This window comes from Dromiciops gliroides, chromosome 3, assembly GCF_019393635.1.
Source record: "Dromiciops gliroides isolate mDroGli1 chromosome 3, mDroGli1.pri, whole genome shotgun sequence".
Classification (NCBI taxonomy): domain Eukaryota; kingdom Metazoa; phylum Chordata; class Mammalia; order Microbiotheria; family Microbiotheriidae; genus Dromiciops; species Dromiciops gliroides.
Genome location: NC_057863.1, coordinates 90,899,892 through 90,920,903, shown reverse-complemented (window position 1 = coordinate 90,920,903; position 21,012 = coordinate 90,899,892). Strand labels below are relative to the sequence as shown.

The window sequence follows — 21,012 nt, the reverse complement described above, 5'->3', positions numbered from 1 at the left end:
AGAGTGAGAGTGCCCTTAAAGAGCCATATACATATATATTTTTTATTTTTTAATTAAAAATTTTTTTTGGTGAGGCAATTGTGGTTAAGTGACTTGCCTAGGGTCACACAGCTAGTAAGTGTCAAGTGTCTAATGCTGGATTTGAACTTAGGTCCTCCTGAATCCAGAGTCAGTGCTCTATCCACTGTGCCACCTAGCTGCCCCTATATACATACATACATACATATATATATACACACACATATACATATATACATATATATACACACATATAAATATATAACATATATAATTTGTACCTCCAGAGTTTAGCACAGTGCTTGGCACATAGTAGGTACTTAATAAATGTTTGTTGTGTTATGGGCCCAGAGTACCGTGGCAGCCACTGGGCAGGCAGGAGATGCCCCCTCCCCTCCAAACCAAACCAAACCAAACGAAAAAACCCAAACCTCGCACACATGCAGGCCTATTTAGTTCCTTCACCGCGGGCATCCATCCACCCAACTCGGGGTTTATGAGGGCACTTCCTGCTTATACTCCAGAAAGGGAATGTCAGTCAGTCAGAAAACAAGCACTCGCTCACTCATCGCCTACTATGTGCCAGACACGGTGCGCAGTGCAGGGGATCCAAAGAAAGGCAAAAATAATCCCTGCTCTCTGGGAGTCTAACGGGGGAGACACAGTGCAAATGTGGTTTGCTGGCTCCCTTTACCCCTCTCGGCAGGCTGCAGATCCCAGCAACCGTGGGAAGCCGCCCACGCGGCTCCAGGCAGGTCTGGGCCAGCTGGCTAGCAGCAGAAGCCGGGCCCGCTTCCGCCAATGAGAAGCGAGCCGGCCGGGAGAGGCTGGGGGTGGGGTTTCCGAGCGGACTGCGGGGCTCCGAACTCGCGCGGCCCCTGCGGCTCTTTACGTCTGGCACACGGTTGGTGCTGTTGCTGCTGCTGCCGGATTCGCTGCTTCGCTGCCTGGGCCGCGTTGTCCGAACCCCGCCCAACCCTCCCCCTGCCCCGAGCCCGAGCGCCAAGCGGGCCCCCGGTAAGTTCTTCGAGCTCCGCCCGCCTCGGCTCGCCGGGGCCAGGGGGAACCCGCGGGGCTTCTTCCTACTTCTCCCCTGCCCCAAGTTGGAGGGGCAGATGATGGGGGCATAGCGCGAGCCTGGCCACGCGTGTCTCTCTCTTCCCCCCCCCCCCCACCTGCGGAGCTTCTGCTTGCAGGACGGCTTCTCCCCTTCCCCTCCTTTTCCCTTCGGGCTCCAGGGAAATTTATGGTCTAGGTCCAGGAGAAAGCGAACCCCAGATGGGGCCCCGAGCTGCAGAGACCAAGGCGGGGTTGCGCTTGCAATTCCTTCCAGGCTGTCCGGGGCTGCTGGGCTCAGGATCGCCCTACAGCCTCCCCGGCCCGGCCGGCGGGGCTGGACTGGCCCTGGCTAGATGCTAGAGCGTTAAGTTTGGCTTCCTCCCTGGCCCCAAGAACTTTAGTTTGAGGGCGGCTCGGGAGGCGGTAGGGGACAGGGCTGAGCAAAAGCACTCCTGGGTGGCCTCACGACAGAGCAACGCTTGTGGCCGTGCCAGTCACTATGCAGGTGCCCCTACGGGTATCAAGCCAGGACTTGGGGCCCTATCGCCTGCTCGCGTCTGCAGAGCGAGCTCGCATTTGGGGTGTTGTAGGGTATATGTGTACTTTTTTTTTTTAATTAGATGGCAACAGGATTGTAATTTAGAGCATTGGCTTTGGAGTCAGGAGAACTAAGTTCAAATCCTAGTTCTGACACCTTATAGCCGAGTGCCCCTGGGGCAAGTCATTTAATTTCTCTGAGTTTACCTTTCCCCCTCTGCAAAATGGGGGTGATAATTTACGGAATACTTGCCTCAAAAGGTGACTGAGGAAAACACCTTGTAAGCCTTAAACTGTTAGGTGAGTTAATTAGCAATCTTTAGAGTCCATGCTTATCTACACTGTGAAGTTTACTTTTTTTCCCCTGGTTCCATTAGTTATTTTTAAGTCTATTAACCACATCAGAGGGGTACAAAGATGGGTCAGTTTCCAGCTGTCTTGTGTGATAGAAGGAGCACTAGAGACAGGAGATGGGTTTGTCTAGTCTTAACTCTAATTAGTGATGTTGGGTAAGTCATTTAATATTTCTGGGCTTTATTTATCTGTAATGTGAGGAAGCTGGACTAAATAATCTCTAATGTAACTTCCATATTTCTATGGTGAGAAAGATGGAAAAGCACTTAAATTTGTAATGGTAAGTGATGATGGGGGCAGCTAGGTGGCGCAGTGGATAAAGCACCAGCCCTGGATTCAGGAGGACCTGAGTTCAAATTCAACCTCAGACACGTGACACCTACTAGCTGTGTGACCATGGGCAAGTCACTTAACCCTCATCCCTCCCACCCCCACCCCCCAAAGAAAAAGGAATGATGACAGAAAGATGGTGTGTAAAATTACTAAATGGTGCCTGGCCATACCAAAAGATACTTGCTAAAAATCTGAGATTATCTCCCAGTTTCAAGATTAATTTCCTTATATTGTTAAAGGATTGATAATTCTGAGTCTGAGAAAGACCTGAGTAGCACAGAGGTATAAGTGAGTTCAGTTAAATTCAACAAAATTTTATTAAGGATGTAGTTTGTATGTGTGAGTCTTTGGGGATGTAAAGATGAAGAATGACCTAGGTCCCTGACCTAACTGATCTTAGAATTCAGTCATGGGATAAAATGTACACAGATAACTGTGCAGGTTACAAAGTGTATTAGTCCATAGGCAGGTCAGAATGATGAGGAATTCAAAGAGAGAAGGCTAGATTCTAGCTGGGAGGGATCTGAGAAATCTTCACAGAAGTTGTGGCCTTTAAGTTGGGTCAGATTTTAAGACTGGGAAGGAGGGAATAAACATTTATATAGCACCTACTACATGCCAGGTACTATTCAAAGCACTTTTTTGACCTCCATAGCAACCCTTTGCGGTGGGCGCTTTCATTTCTTCATTTAACAGACAAGGAAACTGAGGCAAACAGGTTAAGTGACTCGCCCAAAGTCACATAGCTGCTAAGTGTCTGAGGCCCTATTTGCATTTAGTTCTTCCTAACTCCTGGCCTCATGCTTTATCCATTATGCCAAGTTTGTTTTAGGCATGGGGGATGGTGTGTATTTATTTATGTAGAGAGAGGCTGAAGAAGCAAGATGAGGAAAAGTCAGTCGCTAGCCTATGAAGATGAGCCTTGTGAAATAAGGTAGGTAGGTTGGAGCTAGATTGCATAGATCTTTGAATGCCAATCAAAAGAGTTTGCATTTCATCCTGCAGATAGTGAATCTATATCTGAAATATTTTCTTTTTTATGTTTTATCGATGATTTTTGTGCTTATGAGAGTCATTTCTACCCCTCCTTCAAATTGAACCCAAGAAGGGCAGCTAGGTGGCGCAGTGGATAGAGCACCGGCCCTGGAGTCAGGAGTACCTGAGTTCAAATCCAGCCTCTGACACTTAACACTTACTAGCTGTGTGACCCTGGGCAAGTCACTTAACCCCAATTGCCTCACTAAAAAACAAAAAACCCCAAAACAAATTGAACCCAAGAGCACCAGAGTAGATGTGGGGATTAGTGAGAAAAATGAGTCAAAGATAGCTGCAAGGTTTCAAATTGGAGTGACTGGGAGGATGGTGGTTGCATCAACAGAAATAGGAAAAGGATGGATTTAGAGGTAAAAATGAGTTCAGTTTTGAACATCCTGAGTTTGAGGAGCTGACTGAATATCTAGGTTGAGATCAATTTGTTCAAAAGGCATTGGACCACATCACATTAGACCTGGAGAATTGAGCTAATTTCCATGGAGGTAATAATTAAAACAATTGGCTGAGATGATGAAGACCCACATCAAGGGAGCAAGAAGGGAAGTGGGAAAGATGAAGAGAAATGAAGAAAAGTCTGAGAGAGGTAGGACAACTATGAAGACCTCTGGGGAAAGTGCTCTTTCCTTCCTCGGGTTTTCCTAAGACATTTTTTACTGGTCCCCTCCTTTGCCCTCCATGTAAACTATAGTAAGCTGTTTTATTTTTCATCTTTGTATCCTCATCATAGTGCTTTGCAGGTGGTAGATGTTTAATAAGTGGTTATCCAATTGTGCCTGGTATATAATAAGGGCATAATAAATGCTTGTCAACAGACTGACTAAATTGAATGAGAGCTGTATCCTGGGAGATGAGGGAGAAGACCCTTTCAAGGAGGACAAGTGAATACATTGTCAAAAGCTACTGAGAGGGGCAGCTAGGTGGTGCAGTGGATAAAGCACCGGCCCTGGATTCAGGAGGACCCGAGTTCAAATCCAGCCTCAGACACTTGACACTTACTAGTCGTGTGACCTTGGGCAAGTCACTTAACCCTCATTGCCCTGCCCCCCCCCAAAACCCCAAAAAACTACTGAGAGGGATAAGGAAGAAAAGAATTGAGAAAAGTCCCCTGGAATTGAAATTAGACCATTGGTGGTTTTGTAGAGGATAATTTGCATAGAGTGGGGTGAGGGAGAGAAGCATGGGATTGAGGAGTGAGGTTGGTGAGGAAATAGAAGCAGGCGTAGACTACTTTGTCTTTCTACAAGTTTGGTGGTGAGGGGGATGGTGAAGAAACCTTAAGTATGTTCATAGGCTTAGAAAGGAAGAGATTAAAGATAAAACTGAGGACATCATGGATGGCAGGAGGCCCTGAAGGAGACAAGAGGTGATCAACCTTGGCAAAGTGGGGAGGGGAGGAATCACTTCCTCTGAGATCAGAAGTTTTTAGGTTTTTAGGTATCAGAAAGGGGATAATGGTAGCCTCGGGTGGCTAGCTTTAATCATTTCAGTAAAGTAGAAAGTATAGTCATGTGCTGAGAGATTTTTGAGGCTGGAGGGGACCTTAGGAACCATCCCATCAAATGCCCCCCAAATGAGTCCTAGGGAGAAGTGACTTCTTTGAGGTCATTCAATAGTTAGTGCTAAAGCTAGAACTAGAACCCATCTCTTGGCTAATTTTCAGAGATTTAGACCTGTAAGGGACTTATGAAATCATCTAATCCAACCCTTTTATTTTACAGAAGAGGAAACTGAGGTCCTGGGAAGTTAAGTTAGAGGCAGCCAAGTAGTACAGTGGATAGAGTGCTGGGGCTGGAGCCAGGAAGACCTAAGTTCAAACCTGGCCTCAGATACTTACTAGTGGTGTGACCTTGGGCAAGTCACTTAACCTTAACTTCCTCAACTATAAAATAAGGATATTAACACCTACCTCTCAGGGTTGTTGTGAAGATCAAATGAAATAATATTTGTAAAGTACTTAGCACAGTGCCTGGCATGTTATTAGTGCTTAATGCATACTTATTTTCACGTGTGATTTGCTTAAGGTCATACAGTTTTTCCACTCTAGTCCATTGTATTGTATTTCACTCTGGCCATTCCGCAAGTGTGATTTACCTCCCTAAGTAGACTATGAAATCCCTAAAGATAGGAACAGTGTCTCCTTATTCTCAGTGTACTGTAGCACAGGCTGGACATGTAATAGTGTTTGGTAAATATATGCCATTTATTTGTTGATCAAGTCTGTTTTTAAATTTTGTTTTGTTTTTTGTCTTATAAAAGTAACTGACCCACTTTCCTTTCCATGGAGATATTGACAGCCCTACCATTGAGTCACTCAGTTTCTCCATTCTGAAAGAACTTAAGTTCCTAGGCTGGACCACTGTCTTCTCAGTCTTCAAGGATGAGGTCTATTTCTACTGGACCAGCAAGTTTAACCAGTGGTTCAGACAGGTCCAGTCTTGTGGTACTTCAGATATTCAGAAAAGTTCCAGAAGAAATGGAAAGCAACACGGAAGCTTTCCTACAAGAGCTGAAATAGATTAGCTTTGGCTCACTTGGGGTGAGGTACTTTTTAGTGCAACAGGATGGAGAGAAAAACAGAAGGAAAATATTATTTCTTTTTTTTTTAATTTTTAGTGAGGCAATTGGGGTTAATTGACTTGCCCAGGGTCACACAGCTAATAAGTGTTAAGTGTCTTAGGTTGGATTTGAACTCAGGTACTCCTGACTCCAGGGCTGGTGCTCTATCCACTAGCTGCCCCGAAAATATTATTTCTAATGAGGGAAATAGAAGAAATCATGGGATATGATTGGGGTAGCTAAAATAGCGAAGACTGAGGAAAAAGAGGCTGTTAAATAAAATGAAAAATACAGATTGAGCATAGATTACATAAGTAAAGCTTACATAATTGGGGTTTTCCTTCCTAGAAATTAGTAAGTTTGACTATAAAAAAGTGACAGGAGGGGGCAGCTAGATGGTGCAGTGGATAGAGCACAGGCCCTGGAGTCAGGAGTACCTGAGTTCAAATCTGCCCTCAGATACTTAATACTTAACTAGCTGTGTGACCCTGGGTAAGTCACTTAACCCCAATTGCCTCACTTAAAAAAAAAGTGACAGGAGGAATACATAAGTAGAGATACTAGAAGTACAAAAGATAGAAAATAGGGAGTTTTCATTCTGCCAAAAAAAAGTGGGGATGTGATTCTCTTTTTTTTTTTTTTTTTTTTTTTTGCTGGGCAATGGGGGTTAAGTGACTTGCCCAGGGTCACACAGCTAGTAAGTCAAGTGTCTGAGGCCGGATTTGAACTCAGGTACTCCTGAATCCAAGGCTGGTTCTTTATCCACTGCGCCACCTAGCCGCCCGGATGTGATTCTCTTAAGCTTGCTTTTTTTTTTGGGGGGGTGAGGCAATTGGGGTTAAGTGACTTGCCCAGGGTCACACAGCTAATGTCAAGAGTCTGAGGCCAGATTTGAACTCAGGTCCTCCTGAATCCAGGGCCAGTACTCTATCTACTGGGCCACCTAGCTGCCCCAAACTTGCTTTTTAATAGTTCACATTTTCCCCCCTTTAGAGGCTGTTGTTTTTAGATGTCTCCACTAAGGAAAATGAATTTAAAATAATGAAAATATTTATTTTCTAGATGTAAAGGGTTTTAAGTATAGGCAGCCCACGAGATCCTGTCCTGGGTTCCCTTCTCTTCTCTACATGTTGTATCTACTGTTGTGGTATCATCTCTATGCAGTGATGCTCCTATCTGTATATCTAGCCCTAGTTTCTGTCCTGAACTTAGTCCTATATTATCAGCTGCCTTCTAGAGATCTCTTCTTCCATAGATGAAGAGAAATTCCTCACACCAATGAAATCACAGGTCTAAGAATTGTTTTTAAAACCCATAGTAGTTACCATGGGCAGCTATATGGTGCAGTGGATAGAATTCCAGGCCTGGAGTCTGGAAGACTCATCTTGTGTTCAAATCTGGTCTCAGACACTTCTTAGCTATCTGACCCTGGGCAAGTCATTTAACCCTGTTTGCCTCAGTTTCCTCAACTGTAAAATGAGCTGGAGAAGGAAATGGCAAACTACTCTAGTATCTTTGCCTAGAAAACCTCAAATGGGGTCATGAAGAGTCAGACATGAGTGAACAACAATAAAGTTAAGTAACTTGCCGAGAGTTACACAGGTGGGGCATGTCAGGGTCATGATTTGAACCTAGGTCTCCAGGGCCTTCTCTCCACCTACACTGATCTTACTTTACTAGATAATATTCAGAGAGAGATACTACAGAACACATGCCAAACAAGAGATCATCCGATGACTGTTTAACATGATATACTCCTACTGTTAATACTGGAGGCATTTTAAACTTAACATATCTATTCCCCTTCATACCCTCATACCCTAACCCCATCCCTTCTCCAAACTTCTTCTTTTTTTTTTTTGGTGAGGCAGTTGGGGTTAAGTGACTTGCCCACACAGCTAGTAAGTGTCAAGTGTATGAGGCCAGATTTGAACTCAGGTCCTCCTTAATCCAGGGCTGGTGCTTTATCCACTGTGCCACCTAGCTGCCCCTCCAAACCTCTTATTCCCTCTGTACCCCTTAGAATCTTTCTTCTTTCAAAGAACAGTTCAGGCACTCTTGCTATCTTTCCTAATCCACTTGTGGTTAGTGGTTTTCTCCTTCTTGAAGTTATATTTTGTATTCCTTTGTTTTTACTTATCTGCAACCTAAGCAAAAATTCCTGTGGCCTCAGTAAGCTTCTTGAGGGTGGGCTTTGCTCAGAGCCTTAGCATAGTGTCTTATGGGATAGGTACTTAATAAATATTTGTTGAATTGAATTCATTTTTTTTTTGATCAGGAAAAGCAACCACCACCCCACATTTATTTCTACTGAAGATGTGGGACTCAGCCCTTTCTCATACTTGCCTCTCTCTCTTTTCCCCACCCTCAAGCTCCTGGCCTGAAATCACTATGAGGGAGCCTGATAGAACAGTGTTATAAAGATCTCAAGTCTGTTGTAAATTTTCTAGTCTGTTGTACTATTATTAATCAAATGATAAGAAGGAGTCATTTATTGACAATTAGGGCAGCTCCAGGCTGGTGAAAAAATGAAACTTTCATACCCATTTAAATGACAGTTGGCTGCCTACCTTCCTTGTTGGATGGAGGCACAATCTTTGAAGACATGGAACTCTGGGATTTGATTCTGAATTAGGTTTAATCATGGAGATTTGTAGCATTTCCTCTGGAAAAGTCCACTGACCTTGGGTGTTCAGGAATTTATCTAGTCCTAGGAAAGGGAAGGAACAAAAGGCTGAGCTATTTTGGGAATTTCCATCCTTTTCCCAGCTAATTAAAACAGTGGAAGAGCAAATGCTTTTCTGCAAACTGGTATTCCTTAGACACAATGATGCAGATATACTTAGAGATGAGGGGGGCATTTAGTAGTGGGTTTGCTTATGATGGGACCAATTTCATGCAGCAACAGGTAATAGAATGAAATCTGTTATGGTTCTTAAACACCTTTGGGTAGACAGTAACATGAAAATATGGGTCTCATTGTTGGGGTCTTCGTTTCTATTGGCATGCTTCTGAGGGGGTAGGATTTCTTTCCAGATGAAAATACTTTCCCAGCATCACATCCTAGGAGATGAGAAGTTAATCAGTGACTTAGGGTCTTAGGCCACATGTCAGCAATTAGTCACCTTTTAAAAATGTGACACCTCAGAAAATACTAGTATTGTGAGCCCAGGTTTTGAATATCTTATTAAACAGTCATTGGATAATCTCTCTCAGATTTGAATGGGCACTACCTGTGTGCCTTTGGGCAAATTACTTAACTATGATGGGTTTAAAAAAAAATTCTTGTCATTTCTTTGGTGCAAGGAATCTTATGCACTCCACTTAGGCGTGCTCTGCCATGCATAGTCTTAAAGAGTTGTCTGGGGCACAGAGAGGCAAAGTTACTTGCCAAGGGTCAAATAGCCAGCATATTGTTGTTGTTCCGTGATTCAGTTGTGTCTGACTTAGTGTGACCCCGTAGACCTTTTCCCCATGGGGTTTTCTTGGCAAAGACACTGGACTGGTTTGCCATTTCCTTCTCCAGCGTTCTTTATCCAGTACACATTGCCTTTCAACATCTTTTTTTTTTTAATGAGCTTAACAAACATTGGCAAACATAAACACTTCAGTATACAAAGAACAGAAAAGAGGCTTGTAGGTGAAACTGTGAACTTGGTAAACATAATTTCCTAAAGTGTATGTTAAATTAAATAAATATCACTTTAAAAAATAAAATTTAATTAGGTTTGTCCCCTAAAAAAAATCAAATAAATAAATAAATATCACTCAAACTTGTGTTGTCCCAGGCAACTCCCTGAGATTAAGTTAGATAGGAGTTGTATCAGCTGAAGAAATTCTCTTCACATCAGTGAAATCACAGGTCCAAACAAAAATTCCCCCAAATCTAGTGGTTAGTAGAATTCAAGATTGTTCTTGGAGTAAAGTATTGCTAGAGAATTAATGCTCAGTGTTGATTTTTATTTTGCTGTATTACTATATGCTCATATACTATTGCTCATGGATTTAGGAGGCAAGGAAACAGGCATTTATTAAGTGTCTGCTGTATACCACAATACTGTGTACAGTCCTTTATAAATATTATCTCATTTGATCCTCACAGCAACCCTGTGAGGTAGGTGCTATAATGATACCCATTTTACAGTTGAGGAAACTGAGGCAGATAGATGTTAATTGACTTGCCTGGGACCAGACAGCTAGGAAGTATCTGAGTCCAAATCTGAATCCAGGTCTTTTTTTTTTTTAGTGAGGCAGTTGGGGTTAAGTGACTTGCCTAGGGTCACACAGCTACTAAGTGTCAAGTGTCTGAGGCCGGATTTGAACTCAAGTTCTCCTGACTCCAGGGCCGGTGCTCTATCCACTGTGCCACCTAGCTGCCCCTCAATCCAGGTCTTTTTGATTCCAGAAGAGCATTTGCTCTTCTTTCTGCTGAACCATGAGCTGTGTGGAGGCGGATCTGCTATATATCCGTGAAGGACTTTGGTGGTCATCTAGTATAATCCCTTATAGATCAAGAAACTGAGGCCCAGACATTTGAAATTACTTGTCTCAGGCCACACAGAGAGGAGCAGAGTCAGATTTGAATCCCTCAGACTCTAGATTCATTCCTTTCCCACTGCTTTGAGTAGTGGAAAGGGCACCCCTCCCCTCTCCAGAAAATGGGGTTTTAGAAAGACTAAGAAACAGGCCTGTAGAAATTATTTTTAACATGTCAGTAGGGATAATGGGAAGAATTCTTTTTTTCCCTCTTTTTGCGGTGGCATTTCATTATAAACTTCTAAATCAGGGAACCCCAACCAGGATGGTTTTCAAGTTCACCATTTCTGTACTGTTATGGGGAAAATAGGGTGGGGGTTTGGGATAGGGCTTGGGGTGTCCTTAGGAATTCCTCTTTAAAGAATTACACCCTCTTGCACACAAATCCAGTAGAATAAGATAATAGTTTATTTAGGGGAAGGGAAACCAAGAGAGAAATTCTTGGACTTCTCTTGGGGAGAAGGCATGGCACAGAGGCGTGGCTCTGTGAAACCTATCTCCTCAAGCAGGAGATAGGCTGATACTTTTATAGAGGACCTATGGGAGTGATTATCTGACTGTGGAAAGTTCCCTTAGTGAGGGAGGATCATCCCCCACTGGTGGTGACTGGAGGAGTTGGGTGAGGGGTGGCTGCGGATCTCTCAAGCCATCTCTTTCCTCCTCCCAACACAAAGGCAGCAGCCACACCTAATCTTATCTCCTCAGGGGTGAGGGAGACTAGAATGAAGGGTGGTGGTCCTGGAGCTAGCTGGGTCCGATCTGGTGCCACTTATCTCTTTAGGTGTGTCTGTGCTTTGATTTAGTTTCTCAAGGAGAAGGTTCTTTGATGTACCCCAGAAAACTTCTGGTGGCCTGGGCCCATAACATGTACCTTTTACATGCTAAGCTTGGTAAACATCTAGAAACAGGAAATAGCTAGTAGGAAGTTCATGAGTTGCTTCACTTTGTAATTCCAATGTGAAAAGTTACTTGTTAGCCTAAGGAAACCCCTGAATGTGGCTGAGAGCTGCCATTCAGAGGAAATATTGACTTCAGGTGGCGCTCCTGCAAGGCATATTTGGGAAATTTCCATCCTTCTGTGAAATGAAAGCAGTTATGTAGAACTAGCAGTAATGTCTGAAGTAAATTAGAGGCCCATTTTTTTCTTTTCTTTTTTGCTCATAATTTGTTTTTGTTTTTGTTTTTTGCAGGGCAATGAGGGTTGAGTGACTTGCCCAGGGTCACACAGCTAATAAGTGTCAAGTGTCTGAGGTCAAATTTGAACTCAGGTCCTCCTGAATCCAGGGCTGGTGCTTTATCCACTGCGCCACCTAGCTGCCCCCTTTTGCTCATAATTTTATTTTAAATTTTTTTCCAATTGCATGTAAAGATATTTTTTTGAGTTCCAAATTTCGTCTCCCACCCTCCCTTTCCTCTCCCCTCCCGAGGCCAGCAAGCAATTTGATATAGGTTATACATTACAATCATGTTAAACATATTTCCACATTAGTCATGTTGTAAAAGAAGAATCAGAAGAAAAAGGGAAAAAAAACCCAAGAAAGAATAAACAAGAACAATAACAAAAAAGCAACAACAAAAGTGAAAATAGTATGCTTTAATCTGCATTCAGACTCCATAGTTCTTTTTCTGAATGTGAAAAGCATTTTCCACCATAAGTCTTTTGGCATTGTAGAGACCCATTTTCAAGCAGTCATAACTAAGAGAATATCACCTACATCTCTTTTTTTTTTTTTTTGTGAGGCAATTGGGGTTAAATGACTTGCCCAGGGTCACACAGCTAGTAAGTGTTAAGTGTCTAAGGCCAGATTTGAACTCAGGTACTCCTGACTCCAGGGCCCGTGCTCTATCCACTGCATCATCTAGCTGCCCCTATATCACCTACATCTCAACTGATTTAAGTCTTTCTTTGTGTATAGACACCCTCTTCACAATATACATATGAATAGTGTTATGGGGGAAATGGGTTGGGTGTTGGGGTTCTTAGGTATTCCTCTTTATTTTTGTTTGTTTTGTTTTGTTTTGTTTTTTGGTGGGGCAATGAGGGTTAAGTGACTTGCCTGGGGTCACATAGCTAGTAAGTGTCATGTGTCTGAGGACAGATTTGAACTCAGGTCCTCCTGAATCCAGGGCTGGGGCTTTATCCACTGTGCCACCTAGCTACCCTGAGGGTGTAATTCTTTAAGAGGAATACCAGGCAGATATCTCCTTGAGCAGAAGAAAGGCAAATACTTTTATAGAGGACTGATGGTGGAGGGACCAGATGGGATGATCATCTGCCTGTGGAAAGTTCCCTTATTAAGGGGCCATCACCTGAGGGTGGGACATCTTGCACTGGTGGTGGCTGGGGAAGTTGGGCAAGAGGCAGCTCTGATCTCCATCTCTTGAGCTATCTCTGTCCCCCTGGCACCACTATGTCTAATGGGCTTATCTCCCTGATGGATGGGGGAGACTGGAATGAAGGGTGGTGGTCCTGGAGTTGACTCAGTCCCAATAGGGTGCTGCTTATCTCTTTAAGTGTGTCTATCCTTTGGTTTAGCTTCTCAAGAAGGTTCCCTGAGTTTCCCCAGAAAACTTCTGAGGTACCCCAGGCCCATAACAAATAGGTATATATGTGAATGGGTGGGACTAATGGAGATATAATTCATATATAAATGTACATGTGATTTAAAAAAAATCTTAATAGTATTTTATTTTTTCCCCAGTTACATGTAAAGATAGTTGTACATGTGATTTTCCTAAAGGTCAGGTCAGATCATGTTCCTTCACCACTCATTAAACTCCAGTGGCTCCCTATTACCTATAGGGTAATATGCAATCTCCTCTGTTTGATATTTAGGACCTTTTGTGGCCTGGCTCCAATCTATTTAGCCTTACCATGCACTCCAAAGTTCAGCCAAACTGGCCTTCTTTCAAGTCCTTTACATGCCACTCCATCTTCCATCTCTGTACCTTTCCACGGGCAGGCACCCACGTCTGGAACGTGTGTCATCTTTACCCCGGCTTCTTAGAAAAAGCCCAGGTCAAGCATCCCCTTCTGCATGAAGCCATTCCCTATCCCTCCAACTGCTGGGAACTTTCCCCTGGCGCCCTCCAGAAATGATCCTGTATTTATTTTGTATCTACTTAGATGTGTACGTGATGTCTCCCTGGATAGAATATAAGCTCCTTGAGGGTAGGGACTGTTTCAGTTTTGTCTTTGTATCCTAGTTACCTTGCACATAGTTGCTTGGATGATGTATGGCAAACTTGAGATGGGACATTGTATCTGATAGAAAGGGCATGTGGAAGTTGCTCTGTTACCAACAAACAAGAAACAACCGTGAACAGATCGAGTAGTTTTGTATATGTGTATGGGTGCAGAAATTATCCTATAACTTTGGCACTGGAGCTAAGGGACCATTGAAGTGACTATGGGCCACAGGAGTAGAGAAGGCATACATGTATCATGACACTCCCCAGCAGTCCATCTTCTCAATGAGGAGTTCCTTTTGATTTTCCATGGTGGCAGTCAGAGGGCCAGGGGAACAATTCTCTTTCTACCATTTATTGTAACTGCATGACCTCTGACGAGTGAGTGGGTCTTAGTTTCCTCATCTGTAAAATGAGGTGGTTGGGGTAGATGACATCTGTTGTCTCTTCCAACTTTAAATTCTGTAAGCTTATGATTTGTGATCCCTGATTCTGAGTTCAGCTGAGGATTTCCAGTTCATGGGAGGGAGTTCCTTGTGCCTATAGGTGCTGCTAACTTTATTCTCTACCAGTAACAACAGAGAAGTAGACCAAAGAGTGGCAGCTGGAAGACAGTGCACTATATAGCTTAGGACTACATTTGTTTTAGTTTCATTTTTAAAAATAGGTTTTATTGCTCTCTTAAAAATCCAAATCATATCTGGAAATGAGACCTCTTCCCTTCCTCCTATTCCACTTCCAGTTAAACAAAACAAAAATGCTTCAGCAAAAACACCTGATACAGTGACCCATCTGACAATGTATACAACATTCTGCTCTGGTAGCCCCTCACTTTTCCACTGAGAGAAGGAAGTAGGTTTTATTATCTGTTCTCCAGGAGCTTTATTATTACCATTGACCATTTGGGGACCCCTACCTCTGGTTCTTCGCAAACTTCTCTCAAATGAAAGAAAATATGATGTGCTTAGAGAAAAGAAACTCAGTTTGGTGAGAAGTTATAACTTTGAAATACCTTATTTGTGTGTCTATAGGAAACAGCTGTATTAGACCTTGATGTGCTTCTGTAAACTGAAAAGGGGAGAAAGCATTTACTAGAAGAATGTCCACCCCTAGCTGGAAACCATTTGTCTACGGAGGTTTGGCCTCTATCACTGCAGAATGTGGTAAGGACAAGAAGTCACCAAGAAGGTTTTAACTGTGTTATTTTCCTTGTTCCACATAGTAGTGCCACGTATTACTATGTAATAGCGCCACGTAGTAGTATTTTAATCTTAAACCAACAAATACTGTTTGAATGTAAATAAATGTCAAATGCAAACCATTGGGCCATGGAACATTAACTTCAGAGTTCAAAATGTTCTATATTTGGTAAATTTTCTTTTAAACAAAAGAAGCCACTTTGGCTATTTATTTGCAGCTGTCGTTCAAGGTCCACTGGGTGAAGGGTTAGATCTGTTGGCCAGAAAAAATTTGGGGGTCATTTGTCCATCTTCTTTTCAGCCATTTCACTTTCTCTATCTCACCTTTTCTCCCTCCAGTGCTACAGGTGACCCATAGTTGACTATATGTTTATGGAGAAAGAAACTCTGATGGGCTGGGGTCACTCTAATGACTCTTGAGCACATTGGATAGATATCACTGTATGAATAACTACTTAATTGGTCTTGATTATCCACACATAGATTCTTGCTGTGCTATCCATATTCATCTTTTGAACCCTAGCTTCTCTTCTAAATATATGATCTTTAATATTAACATCACATATTCATATTGGGGAATATGATACCAAGTGTTGGTCTGAACCTAATTCCTGCCAGATTGCTTTCCAGTTTCACCAGCAGGTTTTTGTTTTGTTTTGTTTTTTGTTGTTGTTGTTGTTGTTGTTTTTGCGGGGCAATGGGGGTTAAGTGACTTGCCCAGGGTCACACAGTTAGTAAGTGTCAAGTGTCTGAGGCCGGATTTGAACTCAGGTCCTCCTGAATCCAGGGCTGGTGCTTTATCCACTGTGCCACCTAGCTGCCCCCATCACCAGCGGTTTTTTAAAAAATCAAGTTCTTTCCTAAATAATTCATACTTTCCTAAGTTTTTTCCTAAGTAATTCATGCGTTCTGGTTTCCTGAACACTGGGTTATAGAGTTCTTTCGTGTCTGATTTTCCCTTGTCTGGTATGTTCTTTTCATTTGAACCCCAGCACACTTCTTTTGCCCAGTAGAGTTTCTAGGCTGCCCTTTCTGTTGGTCTAGGGCAAAGTCAGCTAAAGCTCCCTGTGGGAGTTGATAGAATAGAAGCTGCATTGTATGGAGGAAGAATTGTGTAATTTCCTGGTTGAGTGTAGGTGGCACCAGGAAAGTGATGGCTGCTGATTAACTCTGCTGATGTTCCTTTTGTTGATACCTACTTCTAATGTCATAATTCAGCAAGAAGGATGGTCTATTAGAGTTTAGAAAGGAAAATGATAATCATTTTGAGCCAGCATGGGTTCTGCAAAAACAAGCTGTAGCAGGTGAGCCTTGCTGCTCTTTAGAGAGAATGACTAGACAGTGGTAGCTAGGTCACACAGTGGATAGAGTGCTGGGCCTGGTGTCAGGAAGACTCCTCTTCCTGAGTTCAAATCTGGCCTCAGACACTTACTAGCTGTGTGACCCTGGGCAGGTCACTTAACCTTGTTTGCCTCAGTTTCTTCATCTATAAAAGGAGCTGGAGAAGATGGTGAACCATGCCAGTATCTTTGCTAAGAGAACCCCAAATGGGGTCATGAAGAGTTGGACATGATTGAAATGACTCATCTGCAACAACAACAGGTAGTGGGTCATGATCATAGAGTCATAAGTGAGAGGCAGAAGGAATCTCCAAATTCATCTAGTTCAAGATCCAGTTTACAAGATAAGAAAACTAAAGCCTAAGGAGGCTAAATGAAGGAAACAGGGTCTCACCAGCATATATCTGAAGCTGAATTTGAACCTAGGTCTTCTGATGCCAGAACGTGTGCCCTGTCCACCGTGCCAAACTGCCCCCTGTTGGAGGAGGAAATCAGAGACTGTAAGCTCCTTGAAGATGGGCTATTTTGTTTAAGGCTTTGTATCTCCAACATATAAAATAATGTCTTGCTTAATAAATGTTGAATTGGCTTGTAAAGCAGAATTTTAGATTTTGGGCAGTTTTCCATATTATGCTTATAGGCACAATGAATCTTAGTGGTTGTGATAAAAATACAGATTTGATGAATTTGGATCTTGTTAAATAATCAAACAGACCCCAAAGTTAAGGATTAATGGACTTAGGTTAGTCTGGAGGAAGGACTCTACAAGAGGCCACATTTCCTTGTCTCTGTTCAGTTCAACATTTTAATTAATGACTGGGATGAAGACATAGATTTTGTGCTGGTCAGATTTTCAGATGACACTGACAGAAATTTGTGAGTAATCATTAATGTTTCATAACCCATTTGGCACCCAAAAAGATCTTCTTGGGCAGGCTGTAACGATGAACTGAATTTAATAAGGCTAAATATAAAGTTCTCTATTTGAGTTCAAAAGTTAACTGCCCAAAACGTAGGTTAAGTTAGATATGAGAAGACAATAGTGTGTGGGCACACATATACATACACATATGTGTATATATAACGCATATGTATATACACACGTGTGTATACTTAGTGGACTCTAAACTCAATATGGGTAAACAGTGTGATATGGCAGGCAGAAAAACAGTTCTGATCTTAGGAGGCATTGACAGATCATTTTGTCTAGAATGTCTTTGTTTTTTTTTTGTTTGTTTTGTTTGTTTGTTTGTTTGTTTTGTAGGGCAATGGGGTTTAAGTGACTTGCCCAGGGTCACACAGCTAGTAAGTGTCTGAGGCTGGGTTTGAACTCAGGTCCTCCTGAATCCAAGGCTAGTGCCTTATCCATTGCGCCACCTAGCTGCCCCCTAGAATGTCTTTGTACTCTGCCCTGCTCACATGACATTGGAAGTACTATATTCAGTTCTGGATGCCACCTCTTCAAAAGAACATTGGCAAACTGGAACAGCATGTAAGGAGACTGGAAACCATGTTATGTGATGATTAATGATGTCGAGCTTGGAGAAGAGAAGACTAAAAAAGACCAGTGTGTGTGTGTGTGCGTGTGTGCTGGAAGCAGGGGTGGCAGGAAATTGAGGATTTTTTGTTCCTAGTCTCTTAGTTCTCTGGGTCCAAATAAAGCAGTTCTAGCCCTTTCAGTTGTCATCCCACCTCTCTCTTTTCTTCATTGCCAGTAGTTTTATTATATTCTTCTTTCTTCCAAAGCATGTGATTGTTATACTCCTGCCTGACTAACTTTCCTTATGCATAAATCTCATCACTTTGCTACTCTGGTTCCTTATTGCCTTTTTTTTTTTTTTTTTAGTGAGGCAATTGGGGTTAAGTGACTTGCCCAGGGTCACACAGCTAGTAAGTGTTAAGTGTCTGAGGCGGAATTTGAACTCAGGTCCTCCTGACTCCAGGGCCGGTGCTCTATCCACTGTGCCACCTAGCTGCCCCCTTATTGCCTTTTGAAAACAATCAAACTGACTCCTGTGGTTCATTCCAAATTGAAGATTTTGTGATTCCTTTGTGTAACATGCAAACCCCCTCACAATCCACTGCCTCCTCTCCCATCCAAACTTATTTCAGATTTGCCCCCAGCATGTTCTATGTTTTAAACTGCATGACTCTTGACTCCTGAATACATATAATGCTTTCCCACCTCTGGCTTTTGTACTCGGTGACAAGAATATCCCTTTTTCTCCATCTGCCTATTGAATGCTATCCAACCTTTAAAGTCAATCTCAGATGTCACTTCTTTGATGAAGTCTTCTCTGATCCTCCCTGTCACTAACTGTCTTCCCTTTGGGCTTCATCAACTCTTTTGGTACCTATTATAATAGACTTATCATAATAGTATATGTTTCGATATTTTTATGTAAGTCATGCCTCTACTAGACTATAAACTGCCTGAGAAGAACCATTTCTAGCTAAATTTCTATTTTCTCAAGCACTTAACTCATTCATTTTTACATAGTAGATGCTTTATATATGTGTTGAAATGAAATGAGAAGAGGGTTACCATTACTAGAAATCTTTATTAAGAAATTAGATGAGTACTTATAGCAGGGATTCTTGAGTTGGGGATCTATGGACTTGTTTTTAAAATATTTTGACAACTGTATTTCAGTATAATTAGTTTCTTTTGTAATCTCATGCATTTCATTTTTATGCACTTAAAATTATTCTGGAAAGGGGTTCATAGGCTTCACCAGACTGCCAGAGAGGTCCATGACACAAACAGGGTAAATACCCGACTTACAAGGATGTTGTAGAAGGATTCTGACCCAACTTTGAGTTGGACTAGATGACCTCTGAGATTCTTTGAGTCTCTTCCTCTATAAAAATTTTACAATATGTATCTCATTATATGTATTTTTCAGTCGTGTGCATTCAGTCTTCCCATTTAGACTCTAGCACCTAAAAGCCAGGCTTTGCATCCACAATTGCCTTCCAGCCAAGTATATTCCATTCTAACTGAATAGTGTTAAACCTTTCTGGCGTGTGGGAAATTAGTGTATTTTTTCCCAGAAAAATAAATTATTGTATCTGATTTCCATTGATACTGTATTAATTTCTTTCTTTAGACAAAAAATATTAAGGTCGCATTGCTTTTCCTCTTGGGGTTACTTAGCTTGTACAAAAAACTCAGTGAAGAAATATCAATATTTTGGGCATACACACATACGTGTATATGTATGTACATATACAAATACATATGCTTTCACATAGAAATATATACAAATAGATATGCTTTTATATGCACAAATATACAAATATATGTTTTTATAGTTTTATATATACAAATATATGCTTTTATATACATATACAAATATATATGCTTTCATATTCACAAATATATATGTTTTCATATATACACATGTACAAATATACATATGCTTTTATATATACATATATACAACTATATGTGCTTTAATATATACAGATATACAAATATATGTGCTTTCATATTTACAAATAGATATGCTTTAATATAGCCATATATTTGTGTAGCACTGAAAATTTCTTGCATGTTTCTGTTGACTTCAATTCTGAACACAAATGAGTATGAAAAAGCCAATTATCCCATGATGACTATTGTGTAATTCTCACCCTCTTTTCATATAGCCCAGAGTGGAAGTTTTAAAATTAGTTCCAATACTAATTTCTGTATTTTAAATTTCAAGGTACTTTTCCAATTGATTTAACCAAGACACGTCTCCAGATTCAGGGACAGACAAATGATGCCAAGTTCAAGGAAATTCGATATCGAGGAATGTTACATGCATTAGTAAGGATATGCAGAGAAGAAGGGCTGAAAGCATTGTATTCTGGGTAAATAGAGTTTATTGTGCATTTATTTATTTATTTATTTTAATGGTGAGGGAAGCCTCTAAAATCAGTGCACTCTTATCTGTTTCTGCATTCAGACTGTTGTAATATGTTGTTTTGGTTGAGGTACATGAAGAAAATCCTGCTTTCCACAATATCTAATTGGAAAAGGGAGTAGTTTAATAGGCAAATAACATTATTATTATCATTATGCAAATAGTTTTGATTTTTTGGACCCCTGATAAGGTCTCAAGGACCCCCAGGAATTCACAGACCATATTTTGAGAACAACTACTTTAGTTAAGTGCTACAGTGATACTTGTCATCCCATCTTATGAGCAATATTTTCACTCTATTAACATGGATAGTGGAAGGGGTACTAAATTTAGAATCAGAGGATGTGTGTTGGAATCTAAGCTCTTCTACTTAACTACTGTGTGACTTTGGTGTGACTTAATCTCTCTGGGCCTCAGTTTCCTCCTTTAAAATGAGAGCACAAGATCAGATATCTTGAAGATTCCTTTTAGCATTAAACCTATGATCCTTCAAAGTCAATCATGAAAATCAGTGACCATATTTCATGATGCTTTGCAGTCAGAAGTAGAAATTCTTTGTGATGAATAATGTTCTGTGATATATAAAAAGTTCAAGAGACATAGTTTCTGGGTAATTAATAATTTTATTAATTATATGCTAGTGTGATTAATAAAATAAGTAATTACCCAGAAACTATGTCTCTCCAACTTTTTATATGTCGCAGTTCATCCTATTTCTAATTCTGACAGTAACTGATAGAACTGTGTGTTCACTTATATTTTCAGTGATGATATGAAAGGATAATTACTGATTTGTATTTATTGAACTAACACAAAAATCAAAAAGAGCCTATTTTCTTCCATTGACTTGGGATGATTGAACTTAGGCTATGAATTAAGAAATTGGTTAACACGACTTGAGGATGAAAAACAAGCCTATCATATAAT

The 21,012-nt window shown here is 41.3% G+C and overlaps 1 protein-coding gene across 2 annotated transcripts in view; it reads left to right on the top strand.

Annotated features, from left to right (window-relative positions):
• Window positions 1-826: 826 nt before the first annotated feature.
• The window catches only part of SLC25A30 (solute carrier family 25 member 30), a 37,085-nt gene continuing 16,899 nt past the window's right edge, over window positions 827-21,012 (top strand). The window contains exons 1-3 of one of the 2 annotated variants that reach the window (XM_043997196.1): window positions 827-1,035; window positions 14,667-14,798; window positions 19,885-20,032. In XM_043997196.1, the coding sequence (XP_043853131.1) occupies window positions 14,735-14,798; window positions 19,885-20,032 (212 nt within the window). In that variant the 5' untranslated portion in view covers window positions 827-1,035; window positions 14,667-14,734. The remainder of the gene's footprint in view (window positions 1,036-14,666; window positions 14,799-19,884; window positions 20,033-21,012) is intronic. The other variant, XM_043997195.1, reaches the window with a different exon arrangement.